The sequence below is a fragment of the Panthera leo genome, chromosome B4, assembly GCF_018350215.1.
Source record: "Panthera leo isolate Ple1 chromosome B4, P.leo_Ple1_pat1.1, whole genome shotgun sequence".
Classification (NCBI taxonomy): domain Eukaryota; kingdom Metazoa; phylum Chordata; class Mammalia; order Carnivora; family Felidae; genus Panthera; species Panthera leo.
Window position 1 is genome coordinate 15,909,099 of NC_056685.1, and position 22,323 is coordinate 15,931,421.

General features: G+C 42.6%; 1 protein-coding gene across 1 annotated transcript in view; it reads right to left on the bottom strand.

The window, feature by feature from the left end:
• The window catches only part of ST8SIA6 (ST8 alpha-N-acetyl-neuraminide alpha-2,8-sialyltransferase 6), a 150,439-nt gene extending 131,903 nt beyond the window's left edge, over window positions 1-18,536 (bottom strand). The window contains exons 1-2 of the mRNA XM_042945023.1: window positions 18,436-18,536; window positions 17,828-17,926 (exon numbers count right to left, since the gene is read on the bottom strand). Of these exons, the coding sequence (XP_042800957.1) occupies window positions 17,828-17,926; window positions 18,436-18,536 (200 nt within the window). The remainder of the gene's footprint in view (window positions 1-17,827; window positions 17,927-18,435) is intronic.
• Between the last annotated feature and the right edge of the window lie 3,787 nt (window positions 18,537-22,323).

Genomic DNA, 22,323 nt, shown 5'->3' on the forward strand with positions numbered 1-22,323 from the left:
CAGAAAACTGAATACAAGTTACCCTTTTGTAAAAGACATTTACATTTATAAGACAAAATCTCCATTTGTAAGGGTATTTCCCTCCCTCTGGCAAGAAAAGGAGGATAACTCAATCTCTAGAAACTCTCAGGCCACAACTTAAATCTGCACAACCCTACCCTTGTTTCTAGTGCTTTTCCTGATCAGTGTCTGCCCAAAACTGAATCCCCAACCCCAACATCTTTTGCCTTTAGCCGAAGATGGTATTTAACGTGCTGGCTCTGGCCACTTTGGAGGGTTACTCAGTTTTTCTGGGTCTCTCCCATATACATGCTACCAAACTTTTGCTTTTCTCCTGTTAACCTGTTGCAAATCAATTATTTAACCAACCAAGAAACCCAGAAGGGAAGAAAGGAAAACTTTTCCACCGCTCCCTTTGAGAGTACAGGCAAGACAGATCTAAGTGTCCTCACAGAGGGCAAGATGGAGTCACTCCTGGTCAAGCGGTGACTCATGTCAAGCAGTAGGTAAGCAGCCAAGAGCGGTGCACCTGAGACCAGATATCACCAAAACCAGGACAGGTGGCCAACACCCAGAAATGATGACCAGCAGAACCTGAAGAGGACTGCAAAGGCCCAAGATGGATGAAACTCCTGGGAGGACTTTTGCAGCCAATTGTCAGACTCACATCTGACCATGCTGAAAAGGCCACTTCCGCCAAAGACTCTGTCCAAGTAATCTCTGAACATAACAGAGATCATCCACTGCTTGAACATAAGAAGCAGTAAGCTCCAAGAGCTGATCTGGACCACACCAAGTCCTCGTCCAACTGTGCACTCACGGACTGACTTCGCACTGGGCTTAATTCCTAGCCCTGGTTTATCTTGTGGGTTGTGTGCTGTTGTGTCGGGCTTTGCTTTGTGTGAAGTGGATGAAGCCAAGTTAAATGCACAACGAAATGTCATTGAGTTTGGAATCCTGAACCTGCTTTACAATTATGTTAACCTTGTTTTATGACTGAACAAAGCTGATGTTGTGGGAAGACATGACTCATCACAGCGCACTCGCGACAGACCTAGATTAGCTAGCTTCCTAAGTGTGTATAGATAAATATGCTAAAACAATAATAATATTTTTTAATTTTTCTTAATGTTTACTTTTGAGAGAGAGAGAGAGAGAAAGCTAGGGAGGGGCAGAGAGAGAGGGAGACACAGAATCCAAAGCAGGCTCCAGGCTCTGTGCTGACAGCTCAGAGCCTGACGCAGGACTCGAACCCATGAACTGTGAGATCATGGCCTGAGCCAAAGTTGGATGCTTAACAGATTGAGCCATGCAGGCACTCCCAAACACAATTTAAAACTTTTTTTTAATGTTTATTTATTTTTTGAGAGACAGGGTGAGACAGAGCATGAGCAGGGGAAGGGCAGAGAGAGGGAGACACAGAATTTGAAGCAGGCTCCAGGCTCTGAGCTGTCAGCACAGAGCCCAATGCGGGGCTCGAACCCAAGGACTGTGAGATCATGACCTGAGCTGAAGCCGGACGTTTAACCGACTGAGCCACCCAGATCCCCCAGTAATCATATTCTTAATGGTAACAGCAGCTATAAAACCATACATCAAAACACAAGAACACTTTTCTCAAGTTTATTCATGGCGTCACTCGCTCTTTAAAAGGCTTCTTTTTCTGCCCCCAAAGGAGAGGCTGTAGAAACCTTTGCACCCTGAAACTGCAGAGCAGCTAATATTAGTGACTCTAAAAAGAATCACTGCACCTGGCCGATGAGAGATATATTTATTTCCTTTTCTTCTCTTCAAATCCTTCTGCCGTGCCCAGGCTTCTCCTCTCTTTAGTCCTCTGTTAGCACCTAATCTCTCAAAATGTTTGCTCTTTTCCATAACTCTTAAAGAAAATCTTCATTCCTACTACCAGGAAGTCAGACTTATTCTGCTGGTGTTTCAAATTCATCCTGAGGCTTATTGGCTCAAGGAAAACATCTCTGAAAGGCACACCGAATTAATATACAAGGGCCAGACGACTCATGGGGCCACCCTAGTTGCTGTTTCAGGGGAACCACCTTCACTGTGACATACATGTGTGAACGTTATTTCTGCTGGAGGTTGCTTCTCAAGCCAGGAGGAGAAACCCCCAGCCTTCTGGTGAAGAAAGGCCCTGAAAAGGAAATTGTGGAGTTATATGAGCCTAATCCAAAATATAAGTCCACCTCCCATCCCGGCTTTCCTGCCTACGTGGCAAGGAGCCCACGGAAGGCCAACACTGCCTGCAGCCCGTGTCCTACCCCCCTCCCTGGGACAGCTCCCCTGGACAATTGTGGCCCACAGCTTTACCAGATGACAGGAAAGCCAGGAGATAGGTGATCAATATCAGAGCAGAAGTGAACTCCCAGTAAGCCTTGAAAAGAATGGCTCCAATTAGGACACAGGATGAGGGAGTAGAAAAAGAGGCAGAATACAAGATTTAAAGCCTCATTTCAAATTATTTCAGAAACTAGACTCAAGGCAACTTTAAAATGTACTCAATTTTTAAAATCAGGATACACACAGTATCATTACTCCTAAAAGCAAAGGAGTAAAGATACCAAAGTGAATTATATTGTTCTCAAAAATAAAATCCAATAGCCTTCATCTATTTGGAGGGTGGGGTAGAGAGGAAAGGGGTAAAAGAGAGTGAAAAGCAGCTGTTGCAGAGTTATGTTTAGCTCTATGGCCCTTTTACAAGCCCTAGTTCACACTTATCTTGGATTTCTGAAGCTCACAATTATGATCCCCGTGTGAACATAGACAACAACAAAAAGTCGAATAAAACATTAGTACAACTTTCAGTTTGAGGCAGCAAAGAGCAAAAAGTGCCTGATTCTCTCTCTTCCAGACTATTTACATTCTTACGAAAGTACACAAGTCTACACAAAATGACAACCGCACATTGTGACGGCAACAGATGGCTGCTTCAGAAATTTGTCAGATTCCGGGGAGAAATACTGTTAACAAGAGGGTATATGGAACCACACGGAGAAATTACCAGCAGCTGATGAATCAGCAGGTCCGGGGAGAAAAAAATTAGGGTGGTTTTGATCTTTCTCCCACTGTCTACCTTTCTTTACCTGAGCAAAGAGAGCCTGCCCCAACCAGAAAATCAGGTGGCTGTTCCCACACAAGAAGGACCTGTTTCCGGAGACAGCGGAGGCTGTTTGAATGCTGATGTGCCAAGTACTCATTCATTATTCCCTTTCTACATTCTCTTGAGATTATATCTATACATATTATTGTATTGTATTATATTATATTATATTATATTATATTATATTATATTATATTATATTATATTAATTATATTATAACACTGAAGGAATGGGACAGGAAAGGGAATCAGTCACCATACCCTGGAATGTAAAGGAGGTGGCAGCTATGAGGAGAGCTCCAGGACCCCAGCCCTCTCTGGATTTCAGGTGATATTTGGCATGCACTACTCCTCTCGGCAGCAAAAGTCCAGGTCGTTTAGGATAACTTAAGAACACATGCACTTTCTGGCAGTCATGAGATCCACACATGAGAACGAGACAGATTTGAGGCTCTGTCTTTAAAAAACTCAAATTAGTAAACTTTATGTTACTTGTATTTTACCACAATTTATTTTTAATTTGAGTTTTAAAAAAACAGACATTTGTTTATGCGCTATATGGCTCAGCCTCTCACCTGGTGTGTGCTCTAAGAAGGGTAATCTTTCAGCCCCTGGTAGGAGCCAAAAGGAGTTCTAAGATATTCTGTCTGACGAGCACAAGGCTAGAGAGAGGCCTTCTCATGCAGAGATATCTAAATCAAAAAGAAGCCAAAAAAAAAAAAAAAAAAAAAACCCCACAAAACAAAATATAAAACGTGTTAAAAGATTCTCTAACTGGATCCCTCTGGAAGATGGAAGCAGAGTAGGGGGACCCTAGGCTTGTCTCTTCTCAGGAACACAACTAGATAACTATCAAGTCATTCTGAATACCCCAAATATCAACCTGAAGGTGACAGGACAAACTCCACAACTAATGGGGAAGAGGAGGCCACATCAAAGAAGGTAGGAAGTGGTTTAGGGGCGAAATGAATCGCAGTTGCTATAGAGGGGAGAAAGCCATGGTCATGGAAAAGGGAAAGAGACAGAGAGAGGAGCACATAGGCGAAGGCACAAAGAGAACGTTTCCCCAAAGCCACTGGTGGAGAAAAACAAAAGGGGCTGAATTTCATAAGTTCTTGCAACCATTGGGCTTAGAGCCTGGAGTGTTAAATAAAGGCCAGCGGAGTTGGCTGGGATACAGCCTTGAGGGCACTGCCCTGTTCCTGGAGAAAAGGCAGGCAAACAACCTAAGGGCGGATGGCATGGAAACAGTGATGTGAAGAATGCCTGGGCCACACAGTGGAGAGATAATTCACTCTCCACAGAGGGCACCCTTGAGAGGCAGAGTCCACAGAGACACCTCTCCGAGGACAGGGCAGATGGCTGGCACCATTTCCCTCCCCCATCCCTCAGCATAAACACAGAGCCACCTGTGGGAAGCAGCAAAGCTCCAACACTGGCTGCCTAACTTGCTTGCACCAAACTCCACACCCCTGCACTCTGACAGGACTGCCCTTCTCAGTCAAGCCTGCCTCAGTCCCAGTGTGGCAGACCCCTTCCCCAGAAGACCAGGACAAACCCTTGCCCACACCATGTCTCCAGACCAGAGAGTTCTGCAGGGCCTCAGTTCTGGTGGAAGTGGTGTCAGGTCTCATATCACAAGCAGACCAGAGCACTCCTAGTAAAAGTTACGCCAAAGACCAAACACTGCTCACAGCAGGTGAGATGAGCCTCTCCAGACAACTGGCTTGAAGGATAGAGCAGCCAAAGCACAACAGTAGAGTGCACACAGCACACACTAGAGACACTCCTAAAGCACCAGCCCTGGGCACTACATGACCTCTTCTTCATAAGGCCATTACTTTCAGGAACAAAAAACAAATGGGCTTCCTAACACAGAGAGGAAGGCAGAGACTTAGACAAAATGCCAAGATGAAGGAATTAATCCCAAATGAAAGAACAAGATAAGGCCACGGCCAGAGATCACAGCTAAACAGATATAAGTAACATGTCTGATGGAGAATTTAAACCACCAATCATAAGGATATTCACTGGCCTTGAGAAAAGAAGACATCAGTGAGACTCTTACCACAGAGATAAAGAGTTAAAAAAGAATCAATCAGAAATGAAGAATATAATAAATAAGATTAGAAACAGACCTGATGAAATGAAGAGCAGGCTAGGAGAATAAGAGGAATGAACTAGTGATACAGAAGACAAAACAGTAGAGAATAATTGAACTGAACAAATGAGAAAAAGAAGAATTATGGAACACAAGAACAGAATTAGGGAGCTCATTGACTTCGTCAAACGTGGTAACATCTATTATAGGAGTCTCAGAAGAAGAAGAGAGAAAGGGGGGGCAGAAAATTTATGTGAGGAAATAATAGCTGAAAACATCTCTAATCTGGGAAAGGAAACAGGCATCCAGATCCAGGAGGCAGAGGGAACACCCATCAAAATCAACAAAAGCAGTCCATATTGTAATTCAATTTGCAAAATATAGTGATGAGAAAAAACATCTTAAAAACAACAATACAAAAGAAGTCATTAACTTACAGGGGAAGACAAATAATGCTAGCTGGAGATTTCTCAAGAGAAACTTGGCAAGCCAGAAGGGAGTGGCATGATATATTTCAAGGGCTGAATGGGAAAAATCTGCAGCCAAGAATACTTTATCCAGCCAGGCTGTCATTCAGAATAGAAGGAGAGATAAAGAGTTTCCCAGATAAACAAAAACTAAAGGAGTTCATGACTACTACACCATCTCTGCAGAAATATTAAAGGGGATTCTTTGAGTAGAAAGGAAGGACCAATAGTGGCAAAGACAAGAAAGGAACATAGAAAATTTCCAGAGGCAGCAACAAAACAAAAAATAAAATGGCAATAGATACGTATCTATCAACAATTACTCTGAATGTAAAAAAATAAAATAAAAAATAATTACTCTCAATTCAAGTAGACTAAATGCTCCAATCAAAAGACATAGGGTGTCAGAATGCATTAAAAAAAAAAAAAACAAGATCCATCTACACGCTGCCTGCAAGAGACTAATTTGAGACCTAAAGACACCTGCAGACTGAAAGTGAGGGGATGGAGAAACATTTATCATGCAAATGGATGTCAAAAGAAAGCCAGAGTGGCAATACTTATATCACAAAAAAAAAAAAAACAAAAACAAAAAACATAGACTTTAAAGCAAAGACTGTAACAAGAGATGAAGAAGGGTACTATATCATAATAAAGGGGACAATCCAGCAAGAAGATCTAACAATTGTAAATATTTATGCAGCCAACATGGAAGCACCCAAATATATAAAACAGTTAACAACAAACATTAAGGAACTAATTGATAATAATACAATAGTAAGGGACTTTAACATCCCACCTACACCAGCGGACAGATCATCTAAACAGAAAATCAACAAGGAAACAATGGCTTTGAATGACACGCTAAACCAAATGGATTTAACAAATACATTCAAAACATTCCATCTTAAAGCAGCAGAATACACATTCTTCACAAATGCACATGGAAAATTCTCCAGAATAGACCACATACTGGGTCACAAACCAGCCCTACAAAAAGTCTGAAATCATACCATGCATATTTTCAGATCACAACACTATGAAACTTGAAGTCAACCACAAGAAAATATTTGGAAAAAAATAAAAATTAAAAATAATTAAAAATAATAAAAAAACAAGAAAATATTTGGAAAGTTCTCAAATACATGGAGGTTGAGGAACATCCTACTAAAGAATGAACGGGTTAGCCAGGAATTTTAAAAAGAAACTAATAAATACATGGAAGCAAATGAAAATGAAAACACAACAGTCCAAAACCTTTGGACTGCAGCAAAGGCAGTCCTAAGAGGAAAATACATTGCAATTGAGGCCTATCTCAAGAAGCAAGGAAGGACCCAAATATACAACTTAACCATATACCTTAAGGAGCTAGAAAAGGAACAGAAAAAAAAAAAAAGCCTAAAGCCAACAAAAGAAGAGAAATAATAAAGATTAAAGCAGAAATAAACAATACAGAAACAACAACAACAAAAAAATGGTAGAACAGGTCAATGAAACTAAGAGCTGGTTCTTTGAAAGAATTAACAAAATTGCTATATCCCTAGCCAGAATTATCAAAAAGAAAAGAGAAAGGACCCAAATAGGTAAAATCATGAATGAAAGAGGAGAGAGAACAACCAACACCACAGAAATATAATTATAAGAGAATACTATGAAAAATTATACACCAACAAACTGGGCAATCTTGGAAAAATGGATACATTCCTAGAAACTCACAAACTACCAAAACTGAAACAGGAAGAAATAGAACAGACTGATAACCAGAAAAGAAACTGTATCGGTAATAAAAAATCTCCCAATAAACAAAAATCGAAGGCCAGTTGGCTTCACAGCTGAATTCTACCAAACATTTAAAGAAGAGTTAATACCTTTTCTTCTGAAACAATTTCAAAAACTTGTTCAATTTCAAACAGTTTCAAAAAAATTTGGAAACTTCCAAATTCATTCTATGAGGCCAGCATTACCCTGATGCCAAAACCAGACAAAGAGTCCGCTAAAAATGAGAAGTACAGGCCAATATCCCTGATGACCATGGATGCAAAACTGTCAATAAAATACTAGCCAACTGAATCCAACAATACATTAAAAGAATCATTCACCACAAGCAAGTGGGATTTATTCCTGGGTTGCAACCGTGGTTCAATATTTGCAAATCACACAACAGGATACACCACATAAATAAAAGAAAGACTAAGAACCAAATGATCTTCTCAATAGACGCAGAAAAAGCATTTGACAAAGTACAACATCCATTCATGGTAAGAAACCTCAACAAAGTATGACATTCCTCGACATAACCAAGGTGATACAACAAAAACCCACAGCTAATATCATCCTATGGTCAGGAACAAGACAGAGATGTCCACTCTCATCTGTTTTATTTAACACAGTACTAGAGGTCCTAGCCACAGTAATCAGACAGCAAAAAGAAATAAAAGGCGTCCAAATCGGCAAGGAAGAAGCAAAATTTTCACTCTTTGCAGATGACACGACCCTATATACATCAAAAACCCGAAAGGCTCCACCAAAAAATTGCTAGAACTGATACATGAATTCAGTAAAGTTACAGGATACAAGATCAATGTACCGAAATCTGTTGCATTTCTATACATGAATAATGAAGCAGCAGAAAGAGAAATTAAAGAATCAACCCCATTTAATTGCACCCCAAACCACACGATACCTAGAAATACACCTAACGAAAGAGGTGAAAGACCTGGATTCTGAAAACAAAACGCTGATGAAAGAAACCGAAGAGGGCACAAAGAAATGGAAAGACAGGGGCACTTGGGTGGCTTAGTCGGTTAAGCATCTGACTCTTGATTTCAGCTCAGGTCACCATCTCACAGTTCATGAGTTCGAGCCCCACGTCAGGCTCCATGCTGACAGTGTGGAGCCTGCTTGAGATTCTCTCTCTTCCTCTCTCTCTCTGCCATTCCCCAGCTCTCTCTCTCTTTCTCTCTCAAAATTAATGAATAAACTTAAAAAAGAAGAAATGGACAGATACTCCACGCTTGTGGGTTGGAAGAACAAATATTGTTAAAATGTCGATACTACCCAAAGCAATCTACACATTCAATGAACTCCTTATCAAAACACCAACAGCATTTTTCACAGAGCTGTAGCAAACAATCCTAAAATCTGTATGGAACCACAAAAGACCCGGAATAGCCAAAGCAACCTTGAAAAAGAACAGCAATGCTGGAGGCATCACAATTCAGGATTTTAAGTTATATTACAAAGATGTAGTCATCACAAGAGTGCAGTACCAGCACAAAATAGACACGGAGATCAACAGAATGGAATAAAAAACCCAGAAATGAACCCACAACTACATAGTCAATTAATCTTCAACAAAGCAGGGAAGAATCTGCAATGAGGAAAAAGTCTCTTCGACAAATGGTGTTGGGAAAATTGAACAGCGACATGTAAGAGAATGAAACTAGACCACTTTCTTACATCATATGCAAAAGTAAATTCAAAATAGATTAAAAACTTAAATGTGAGACATGAAACCACTAAAATCCTAGAGGAGAACACGGGCAGTAACCTCTTGGACGTGGACTGTAGCAACTTCTTACTAGACATGTCTCCTGAGGCAAGGGAAACAAAATCAAAAATAAACTATTGGGGGTGCCTGGGTGGCTCAGTCAGTTAAGTGTCCAACTCTTGACTTTGGTTCAGGTCCTGATCTCACAGTCGTGCGACTGAGCCCCGTGTCAGGATCTGTGCTCAGTGTAAAGCCTGCTTGAGATTCTGTCTCTCTCCCCCTCTCTCTCTGCCCCTACCCCACTCACCTGCACATGTGCCCTCACTCTCTCTCTTTCTGTCTCTCTCTCAAAATAAATAAATAAATTAATTAAATTAAAAATAATAAACTACTGGAACTACATCAAAACAAAAACTTCTACACAGTGGAGAAAATAATCAATAAAACTAAAAGGCACCCTATGGAATTACAGAGGACATCTGCAAAAGATATATCTGATAAGTGGTTAATATCCAAAATATAGGAAGAACTTATAAAACTCAACACCCCAAAAAACAATTAAAAAATGGACAGAAGAAATGAATAGACACTTTTCCAAAGAAGACACACATATGGCCAATAGACACAGGAAAAGATGCTCACCATCGCATATCATCAGGGAATACAAATCAAAACTATAATGAGATAGCACCTCCCACCTGTCAGAATGCTAAAATCAACAATACAACAAACAACACAAGGTGTTGGCAAGGATGTGGAGAAAGGGGAACCCGCTGCACTGTTGATGTTGATGAGAATACTCTGGAAAACAGTATGAAGGGTCTTCAAAAAGTTAAAAATAGAACTACCCTAGGATTCAGCAATGGCACTAGTAGGTATTTACCCAAAGAATACAAAAACACTAATTCAAAGGGATATTGTACCCCAATGTTTACAGCTGCATTATCTACAACAGCCAAACTTTGGAAACAGCCCAAGTGTCCACTGACTGATGACTCGCTGAAGATGTGATACATACATACAATGGAATATCACTCAGCCATAAACAAGAATGAAATCTTGCCGTCTGCAATGATGTGGATGGAGCTAGAGTATTACCCTAAGCAAAATAAGTCAGTCAGAGAAAGACAAATACCATATGATTTCACTCATATGTGGAATTTAAGAAACAAAACAAATGAGCAAAGGGGAGAAAAAAGAAAAGGAGAGGTAAATCAAGAAACAGACTCTTAATTATAGACAACACACTGAAGGTTACCAGAGGGGAGGTGGGTGGGGGGAATGGGTTAAATAGATGATGGGGATTTAGGAGTGCACTTAAGATAAGCACTGGGTAACGTATGAAGGGTTGAATCACTATATTGTACACCTGAAACTAATATAACACTGTATGTCAACTAACTGGAATTTAAATAAATGTTAAAAAAATATTCTCTAACTTGGGAGAACAGTGTTCCCAAGATGTAAGAAAAAATTGTACTTTTAAAAGATATTCACTATAAGAAACAGAAGAAATCTTGAGAAAGCATTTGCTTTGTGTTCTCAATAAAATGCAAGAAAACTTGAAGTTAGAAATGGAGGGTGAGGTTTATTAAAAGTTTACTTAGATGCTTTCTAAGATGTAAGTAAATTGATGTGATAAGGTGCAGGCTGAGAAGAGAAAAAAATTGTAAAGAATAAAAATGTAATAGATTTACTGTTTTAGACAGGGCAAAACAGAGAACTGACACTACAGAGAAATAATTCAGTAATGTAGAGGACAGCTTTGAGCAGCCTTCCCAGAGGGCAGAGGGAAAACACACACACACACACACACACACACACACAAACACACAGAGAAAACCACACTAAAAAAAAATAATAATTGTTTACATGGAAAGGCAATGGTGGCGAAGAAGTATAGCAATGCAGGACAGAAAATGAAAAATCAATTCACAGAATACAGTCAGAATGTGTGGAACACATCAAATAATCCATGATAGGACACAAAAGAGAATAAATAGGCCAGTGGATTAAAAAAGTTTACCGACAAAATTAACTCCAAGAGGTCACCCAAAAGACATATCGCTGGAAAATTAACAATTTTTAAGTAGAAAGAAAAATCCTCTCCGGATCCATAAAACAAATCATCAAACAGGTGACTTTTGAAAAAATAAAAGTTAAGGGGAGCCTGGGTGGCTCAGTAGGTTAAGCATCCGACTCTTGATTTCAGTTTGGGTCATGATCTCAAGGTTCGTGAGGCTGAGCCCTGCATGGGGCTCTGTGTTTGTGATATTCTCTCTCTCTCTCTCTCTCTCTCTCTCTCTCTCTCTCTCTCTCTCTCCCCCTCCTCTCTCAAAATAAATCAATAAATTTAAGAAAAGAAAAATGGAAAGTTAAGACTGCTCCTATTTGTTTTTCAGGGCCCTAAAAGGCAGACAATAGAAGAACAGAAATCTTAAAAAATTTGAAGACAGAAACCAAAAACAGTGGAGTCAGGATGCAATATTTCAGTACTTATATGTGAAAAATAACAATTGCACCCTGAGGCGCCTGGGTGGCTCAGTGAGTTAAGCATACAACTTTGGCTCAGGTCACTATCTCACGGTTCGTCGGTTTGAGCTCACAGCTCAGAGCCTGAAGCCTGCTTCAGATTCTGTGTCTCCCTCTCTCTCTGCCCCTCCCCTGCTCACACTCTGTCTCCCTCTGTCTCTCTCTCTCAAAATAAATAAACATTAAAAAAATTTTAAAAAAAGAATCTATACTCAGTATTTCTAGATTTGTAAGCAAGAGTTTAATTCAAATTTAAGAAAAAGAATTCTCAAAGGAGAAAGCACACGATAGAATAATAGCTTAATAGAAGCTCACCCCGGGGTGCCTGGGTAGCTCAGTCGGTTGAGCGTCTGACTTCGGCTCAGGTCATGATCTCCTGGTAGAAGAGTTTGAGCCCCACATCGGGCTCTGTGCTGATGGCTCGGAGCCTGGAGCCTGATTCTGTGTCTCCCTCTCTCTCTGCCCCTCCCCCACTCATGCTCTGTCTCTCTCTGTCTCAAAAATAAATAAACGTTAAAAAAAATAAAATAAAAGCTCACCCCTTTCGCCACACACCAAAAGAAGTTGTACAGCGAGTAAAGGTTTAAATATGTAAGAGTGCATTTAAAATGTACACTTAGCATAACCAATACATCAATAAATGATCAGTAAGTTTATCAATTCAGAAGCAGAATTGAGAAAGAAAAGTAGATATAAATGACAGGAATACAGAAAGGTTGAAAACTTGTACAGATTACATAACCACAGACGTAATTAAATGTTAACTAAATTAGAAAATCAATTTAAATGCACAGTAAATAACTTTTCTATTTTTGGTCTTCCTAAACCTCTTATAAATCACTAAGAAAACAGCATCTTGATATGAATATCAAGAGTATGAAAAGCCAACTTAGAAAAAAATAAAATAAAAAACATCTTAAAAGTTAAACACACTGGTAAACAAATAAATACAAATTGAGACATAAATAAAATGATTATCTCTTGGGAATGAAACTGGAAAGATGAAGAGAGTCGAATACACAGAACAGTCAAGAGTTGTAGGGGCGCCTGGGTGGCTCAGTCGGTTAAGCGTCCGACTTCAGCTCAGGTCATGATCTCGTGGCTCGTGAGTTCGAGCCCCGCGTCGGGCTCTGGGCTGATGGCTCAGAGCCTGGAACCTGCTTCCGATTCTGTGTCTCCCTCTCTCTCTGCCCCTCCCCTGTTCATGCTCTGTCTCTCTCTGTCCCAAAAATAAATAAACGTTAAAAAAAAAAAATTTAAGAGTTGGAGTCAGTGGTCACTCTCACACATTGCTAACGTGAATGAAAGTTGGAATCAACTATTATTGCTGGACGAGTCACAGCGACGTTTTGAAATGTCACATATCCTTTGATCAAGCCCCTCCACTTCTATTAATTTATCTGAATAATCAAGAATATGTGCAAGGATACAAAGCGGTTCATATTAGAGTATAAATAGAAATCGAAAAGAATAAATACCCCAATTGTGCAAAAGGAAAGAATACGTAAATTCCGGTCCAGGCACACATTCAAACACTATGTTCTAAAGATGATGTTGCAGAAGACCAGTGACATGAAGAAGAGTTGAGGTGTTGTTAAAAAGCATTACTAACCCATACCAAAATATGCACAGCAAAATTACCAGGTATGTGTATGCCAAGTTATCAAAAATATGAAGAGCACCCATCTTTTGGACGCTGAAATGACAGGCAGTTTTTATTTTTCCCTCTGTGTTCATCTAAAAAACATGAAGTAAGGGGTACCAGGGTGACTCAGCCGGTTGTGTCCGACTTCCGCTCAGGTCACGATCCCAAGATTAGTGAGTTTGAGTCCCGCATCAGACTCTGTGCTGAAAGGGAGGAGCCTGGAGCCTGCTTCAGATTCTGTGTCTCCCTCTCTCTGCCCCTCTCCCGTTCGCAATCTGTCTCTCTCTCTTAAAAATAAGTAAACTTTAAAAAAGCTTTTAATAAAAAAAAACCGTGAAATAAAATCTCTGCATGACGTTCCCTACAGTAATGACTTGGGATATAAGACAACTGATACTTGATGTCTGCCCTCCCTGGAAGCCGGGGTCTCAAACAGGGACGAGTCAAAGTTCTACCGCAGGGAGAAAGGGTCACAGGGAGTGCGAAGACAGCCCATTAATGGAAACAAGCAGGTGAAGCTCTATGGGAGAGCAGAAAAGTAGAAGGAGGGTCCCCACATCTCCGGAAAACTCACAGTCCTATCATCCCAGATGGCGCACTGACGTGGGCAACAACAAGCAGGACTTTCAAAGCACAGCTGCTGCTACCCAGGAAAGCCCAGCCAGCCACAGCTCCTGAATCCTCACTACGGATGCTGAAGCCAGAATGGACGCTGCACTAACAGGTGCCAAGCCACAACGGGCACCTGGATCGTTCCACGGAGGGACCCTGGAATTCCAGGCCGGCTAGTTATAGAGCCTTGCTCTGGCCACGTGATTAACATCGCCATAGTCCAATCTCTCCTAATTTGAGAACTTCATGGCATTATAGCAGATTTTCCTGGACTTCTTTTATAATCAAAAAATGAAATTAACATGAAGAAAAAAGTATTCAAAAAGAAGAGAATATTCAATTAGAATTTTTTTTTAATTCCAACGACTTGTAAATTTAAAAGTACTCTTGGGGCGCCTGGGTGGCTCAGTCGGTTAAGCGTCCAACTTCGGCTCAGGTCATGATCTCATGGTTGGTGAGTTGGGAGCCCCACGATGTGGGCTCTCTGCTGTCCCCTCTGAGCCCCTCTGTCTCTGTCCCTCCCCCACTCTCTCTTTCTCAAAAATAAATAAACGTTAAAAATTTTTTTTAAAAAGCACTCTCCTCAATAACTATGGAGATAAAAATTATTTAAAATTTTAATGTAATTATAAACAATTTAGAATATATTTTTAAAAATCTGAACACTATGTATCCAAACTTAAGGAACAGATCCAAAGCTGTATTCAAAGGAAAAATCACAGTAGTAAATTTTAGTAGAAAATATTTAGTAATAAATATTTCTGTTACAAAGAAAAATGGGGGGAAAAAAGCATTCACTTCAAGGCATTAAGTTGGAAAAAAAAGGTATGACTTAAAAAAAAAAAGGTAACACAAAGGAAATACAACATGGAAAAAAATATCAGAATTGACAAATAAATTCAAGAGCTGGTTGTATGAACCAACCCATGACAGACTTTGGCAAAGCTTATTAGAAAGAGAAAGCATCCATTGTAATGGGGTTATATTTTGAGAATTATTATTAAATTTTTCTCTTTTGTCTTTCTGACTTTGACATGACTTTTCCCGAAGTCATTTTAAAGCATCCTTTGGGGGATTCTGGAGCGAGAAAGACTTGTTACTGAAAAAATGCAAAGAGAAAGCATAAGGTGATATTCAGCTTTAGCTAAGCAAAACAAGATATGCTACCGCCCCAAGAAAAGATTTTCCAAATTCCTCTCATTCTGCCTCTTTAGCAATTAGCCATCTTACTTGGAAGACACAGCTCCTGGAGCTTTCTCAACCTTTTTACTCCTGGTCCCCACAAATCACCATTAAGGCTTAGGTTTGAATCAGGCCTGGAGGTCTGAGTCAGGACAAAAGAAAATAGGAAGGACAGGGGTAACCTTCACATTTCTAACTGGGAGCAAGGGTGGAAAGAAGACAGAAAAAGGAGGAGGAGAGCTCTGGCTTGGGGACAGAAAGGTAAGGGTAACCACAAAGGGTAGAGGGGGTTTGGCCTCCTCCCCCAACTGGGACTCTGCAAAGAGATCACCTCTTGGGCCACCTCCCATCCTGAAATTAACTTAGAGTAGGGCATGGGGCAAGTAGAGGGAGGCCCTGATAGTTAATTTCCTGAACCAGCTTTGGTTCTTCTATGTTTAGATGGGTTCCAGAAATAGCCAAGACTGGCTGTGAAGCTGGCCGGAGCTAGTTGAGAGAGCATCAGAGCAAATGTCGCAGAGTGACAATGCAAGATAGGACTAAAAGAGAATCTTCACCAGATCCCTGAGAGGGAGCATCAGAAGCTCACTCAGGTGAGGTTGATACAGCGGGGTCCCAGTAGGGTAGAACACCTGAGGAAGAAGAACGAACCACAAGCTGCAGCTTTCCCAACTGGCTGTGAGCTAATAAATGTAAAGTGCTTATATCAGTATCTGGTCCATTAAAACATTCAGTAAGTGTTGGCCATCCTTAACTGCTATTAGCATTACTATTATATGATAACTTTCACCTATTACCTGCAGTGCGGGGCTCATGAAGGAAACAGCAAGCAGATCAGCTACAGAAAAAATAAGAAATTAGAATTTCCTACATAATCTAGCAGCATAAATTAAAAATCGTACCCCTGCTACATAAATAATCAAGATCATAAGTGATAAAAGGGAGATAAACCAGACAGGGTTTTAAAAAACATAACAGAATGGTCTAAAGAATCTTTGAACCAGATTCAGAGAAAACATATGAATTACCTCTATTAGCTCAAGAAGTATGCAAAGTAGAAAAGAAGTATGCCAAAAGAAGCTGAAAAATTCATCAAAGAATTACCTCAAAAAAGGCCTAGGACCAGATAATTCAATTAGTGCATTCTTTCTAATTTCCCCAAGGGGAAACGCGAAAATGGGTAACAGCACTAAGGCCTGGAAAGAGATGGAATGTTCCCCAAATCACTGGAAAGCTATGCTATCTAGAGTATATAACCCTGCAAAACATAAAACTAGAGGCCACAGTTTTTCTCAAAAGCCTTGTGACTCCAGGATTTCTTTGTGCCTCTAACATGCTGTAAAATTCCAGCACAGGAATTTTGTGAGAGGTTGTTTCTGCACTTCAAGATTTCTTCCAGGCTCCCCCTCCCCCCCCCCCCCCCAACACTTCTCGGGACCGTGCAGGAGCCACACAGGAGTCTGGGGTCATGCAATCCGAAGATTCAGATGGTCCAAGAGCCAAGAATATACAGAAGGAAACACAGAGGGAAAGGGAGTCACAAGAGATAAGCAGAGGAAAAGAGACAGGACACAAAATTGAAGTAATAATAGCAATGCTGAGGCCCAAAGCAGTACATTCTTCGGGTGAAAATGTAAATTGAATCAACTCTTCGAGGATGTAATTGGCCATGTGTATTTGGAACCTACAATGTACATACCCTAACCTAATAATACCACTTCTCTCACTGGATACTGGAGAATTTAAGATGAAGATAAAGATTTATATACACAGATACACTTAATAGAATTATTAACAGCAAATAAAAACAGAACAGGAAACAATCTAAATATCTGGAAGCACAGTTAAACAGATGATGGCACATTCATATGATAAATTATGCAACAATCAGAAGCAATGTTGCCGTGGGGGGTGGGGGGCGGTTAATGAAATGTACTGCATGTGTCCAGGTTTTTAGGAAAAAAGGCAGAACACAAACAATAAAGTATAATCTTCAGTGTATTTTTTAAATATACCTACAGAGGAAAAACTCCTGGAAGAATACAGACCAAAGCCTTAATATGATCTCTGGGTGGCAGAGCTCTCGGTGAATATTTTTTAATACATTTCTCATTTTATCGAACTTTCTGCAACAAGCATGAATTACTTTTATAATCAGAAAAAAAAAAAAGATTTAAACCAAAAAATGATTGCACACGGATAAATAGTCCTCGAAGTGAAAAAGAACAATTTTAAGTCTCCATTCACTAAGGAGACAAAACATTCTCAACGCTGTGCACACAGAATTCCCCAAACGTGAATCTTACCCGGGTGCACTGGATAGCATAAAGACAAAAAGCACACCGACCATCCCTCTATAGACAGGCTGAGCTGCCTCTCTTGGGGGTTTTCAACACACGGTTATGCAGAAGGGGCCCGGGCACCCATTTTTTAAAATGCAGCTGTTTGAGCATCTCCCTTGGTTCCAAGAACCTCTACACGGAGGAACAGTCTTTACAGAGGAGGCTGAGGGAGTGTGAGGGGCCACACACACACACACACACACACACACACGACCAAACCCACTCAGTCTTGCGGTCCCAGCCAGACACCTCCAAGCGAGTCCTGCGGGTGCAGCCGTGCCCCACCCGCGCCCCGCAGCCGCCGAGCCCCCGCCCGCCCGCCCGCCCGGCGCCGCGGGTACCTGTTCGTGGGGCGCGGCAGCTGGGTGGCCGGGCTCCGGAGCGACCTCAGCGCGGCGGGGGTGCCGCGGGTGGCGTCCCTGCTCTCCTCCACCGAGAGCCTGCACAGCCGGGAAGAAAACTAAGTTGTTACACCTCGCTGGCAGCCTCGGCAGCGGCCGCGCGCTCGCACCTGGCCGGGGCGTCCCCGCGCGCCCCGGCTCCCCCGGCGGCTCCCAAGCCCCGGAGTTTGAAGCCGCGTAGGGCGTGGAGGGAGGGAAAGCACGGACCAGAACGGCGAGCCCGGGACACTGTCGGGGACCCGACGGCAGGTCCCGCTCCGCGGCGACGCCCGCCGGAGCCCTCGCAACCCTCTCCGCCACGGAGGGTGCCCACCCGGTCCGAGCGTCGCCCCTCGGTCACCCCCACCCGGCCAGCCCTGCCTCCTGGACGCCCCGCTTCCCGGCCCACCCTCGTGCGGCCGCCGCCCGTCGGCTGCCCTCCGCGGCGGCCGAGAGTCCGCGCCCCGAGTGGGGCGGCTCGGCGGCGGGGGTCCCCGGGGCGGGGGGAGGGGGGCTGGGCGCGCGCGCGCAAGGCGGGGGTCGGCCCGGGGCGCGGCGGCTGGGGGTACCTGGAGCGGGCGGGCGCGTCGGTGGAGCACCAGAGCAGGCGCAGCAGCAGCGACAGCAGCAGGCCGGCGAGCAGGGCGAGCAGCGCGCCCCCCGGCCGCATCCTGATCCCCGCGCACGGCCGCCGCCGCGGCTGCCCCGGCGAAGCGCAGCCCGGCCGGCCCGACTCGCCGCTCCCGCCGCCGCCGCCGCCGCCGCAGCCGCGCACACCTCCAGTGTTCAAAGGCGGCGGGGAGGGGCGACGACGGCGCGCGGCGCGGGCCCGCACTCCCCGGCGCCCCGGCCCAATCCGCACGCCGTGCGGGGGCAAAGGGAGAGGGCGCGTGTGCCGGCTCTCGCCTTCTGGCGCCCAGCCCCGGACCGCGGAGCTCGGCGTTCGGGTGGCGGTGGCGACTCGCCGCGCTCGCCTCCTCTCCTGCCGGAGGCGCTCCGAGCTGCTGCGGGCTCTGGTCGCCGCCGCCGCCGCCGCCGCCGCCGCCGCTGCCGCTGCCGCTGCCGCCGCCGCGCGGGGTCACCTGAAGGTTGGGACTCGCGAGCTGGACTCGGTGCTGATTGGGCTCCAACTTTTGTGCGCCCTCGCCTTCTCCCGGGTGCCCGCGGGCTCTTCTCCGGAGCCCACGCAGCTCGCTCAAGCACACCACAACTCGTTCTGCGTCCCTGCGGGGCAGAGCGAGGACTTGGAGGGGGTGGAAGAGGAGAGAAGAAAGGGCCCACTTCAAAACTTTCAAAACCGTGTAGTCGTTCAGCTGGACCGCCCCACGCAAAGGTCGCTAGGGACTTGGTTTTGTTGGGTAGATCCTGGTACCCGAGGGAAGGAGTACCCTCCCCTTGCTGCGACGCAGATTCAGAGGCATAGAGAATGGATTTCCAGGGGCCGTGCAATCCTTAGGAGTTGGCAAACTACCACCCGAAGGCGGAATTGGGCCGCAGCCTGTTTTTGTAAATAGTTTTCTTTGGAACACCTACGTGCCCGTTCCTTTGTTTTATCCATGGCTGCATATGGCCGTGTTACCTGTGGCTGCTTTTGCGTCGCGAGGGCAAAGTTGAGTAGTGGCGACAAAGATCCTTTGGCCCACAAAGCCTAAAGTATTTATTTTCTGCCCCTTTTCAGAAAAAAAAAAATAAATAAATAATAATAATAATAGCAGACCCCTGATCTAAATCCTATTGGTCTAGATCATATTGGGTAGATCTCATTTCTTAGTATTTCGTTCATTGTAAGAAAATGATTGTGACAGTATGATAGAGCCTGGCTCTCCTCTCCCAGCCCCAAGCTATATTGTTCAGTGTCTCTGGCCCAAGTACCCCCAGCTGCGCAAACTCAGTTTTGCTCCTGACTCAACCCTTGAGGAACTTCAGTAAATTACAAACCCTATAATTGTTATGTGGGGACTCATTAGACCGTTCTCTCTAGTTCTGTACAGATTTGAGATTTTTCCAAAAGCGACCCCTGGACTCTACCGTATTGCAAATACCTCGATAAGTTATTTGGCAAAGGCTTTTAAACTTTTGAAAAGGCTTTCATGAGTTAGCTTTCCCGAGTGACAGAAATATTTGTATTTCAGTTGGAGTCTCCTAGAGGCATCAGGTCTTAACGTGGAAGACCCACGTGAGACCCTTTGGGGGAGCACGTTGGCCAGACAGCTCGACGAAGCTGTTGCCAGGGATTTTGTTACTGAAAAAAAAAAAATAACATATATCAAGAAAAGACATAGGGGCTGCCTAGTTGCATTCTGCTAATCCTGCATTTACTCTCATTAAAAATATTTAGTTGAAAACAAACCAGAGCTTTGCGCATAGCAGTCGATCAATAAATGTTTCGTCCATGAATAAAACACCTAGGAACTTACACTTTTCTTAAAGAGAAAAAGGAGAAAACACTGAAAATAGGTGTGACCGGAAATCTGTTTCCTTCCATAGCTCACTCTCACTGTTAAAATACGTACCAATCAGCAAAGAAAAATGTGTGCCTTTTTACGTAAGACAGACGTTTTTAGGAATATGGCTGTTAATCTGAGTATGGTAATGATACATTAATACTGTGGTCAGGTGGTGCTAAAACAATAAAGAAATCCATTACTACGTGTTTGAAAGTTGAAGCATTCTGTTAGATAAGCAGGAGACAGCACAATTATCCTGAAAATGAAAAGTTGTCTGGATTTGGAAGATAGTCTGAATTTTATTTCTCTTAGAGCAGAATTGTGCAGACAACTCATACTGGAGATGGTTTGCAGAAAAAGAAAAGGGCATTATTGTATCAGCCAGGAAGCTGCAATTTCACCTAATTTACTAAAGTTTAATATTTCAGCACAGCTGGGCTCAAGGCAACAGCAGAAGAGGCAGCCTGCACTGGGCTCCCTTAACACCCTTGCTGTAAATGAAGTTACTTTTTATCAAGCCAATGGCTATCAGCAGGGGACTCACAAAAGCCCATTTTAATTGGAAAACTGAGTGTAAATTTGCAATGGGAATTCTGAACCCAGTGTTAAAATTTGACAGTAGGGAACTTTACCACAAGCTTTGTAAATGAAGACTTGGGTTGGTAAAATATGAATTATCCTGCTTATCCTTGAGAGATAAAAAAAAAAAAAACTGACAAAAACATGAGTCCTTAAATATTATCAGCCATAGAACCCAAACTGGAAAATGGTGTCTTTGGTAATTTAAGATTAGGAGGTTTGACCAGCAACCTCAAAGATCTGTGCCATGTGATACTTTGAGTAATCTGCTGAGGCCCAAAATCTAAACAGAAACTCAGGCTGTTGTGCAGAAGTCCAAGCAGGGGTGTGACCTACCTCGCTCACCCAGTCTGCCCAGCATTTGACCCTCACTGGCCTTTGTTATTCTTCATTTATCACCATGAATGCCCTTACTTTCCTAAAATAACTTTTAAAACCTGGTTGGGAAGTAAGGCTATATAAAAAATGTCCAAGTAATTGAAAACCTTTCCTGGACGTTGGGGTTTCTCATCTTGGGGGTAAGGTTTTAAAGATTTCCATGTGCACGGATTTGGGGACGCATGAAGAAGAATCCCAAATATCAAATGGCTACTGTAGCCACTGCTACACATGAGTGGAAACTCTCAATATAGAGAAACACAGAAAATTGATGCACCCAAGATTCTTTTCCTTCATTTGGGTGACATTTTTAACTCCCTGATAGAAAGGGTGGTTTCTAATGTCTTCAAGCAGCTTGATTGGTTTTAGTAATATTAGAGATTTGTGAAGGCTACTATAGCATGTTCATAAATATTAAACTATTCCTTAGAGGAGGAAATTCATAAGGATAGTATAACCAAGGCTACATATTTTCAATAAGTCATAAGATATAAATAAAAGTAGAAATCACTTCAAGAAATCAGCAACCTTGTATGAGAGGGAGCTGTGTGTCCAAGTATGTTTTATTACAGATTTTTCCCACTGCTAATTGAATATAAAACATTGATGCAATTCTGTGCATAAAGTAGTTTTAACTTTAAAAATAGAACACCTATCGTCTAAAGATGATATACAAATTTCATATAGGGTCTTACATATATAAGACATCCAATTTGCAGTGTAGCTAAAATTACAGAATAAGAAAATAAGAGCTATTATTCACAGTGTGAAACACATTTTTAATGTATAAAACATTCAGACTTCTAAAATTCCTCTCCCTGAAATCCACCTAAAAGATCATCAAGGACCGAAAAGAGAAATGGAAACTATTTATCCTGAAGCTATAATACAATGGCCATAATCCCATTCCACAAACACCTGAGAATATCTGTGAAGGGTGAACCAAATGGCCAAGAATACCATGTTCAAGACTCATCTACCCTCTTTATGAACTTAAATTTGTGGTGGGTGGAGGGAATAGAAAAGTTTTTGAAGGCCTTACTAACACACTAT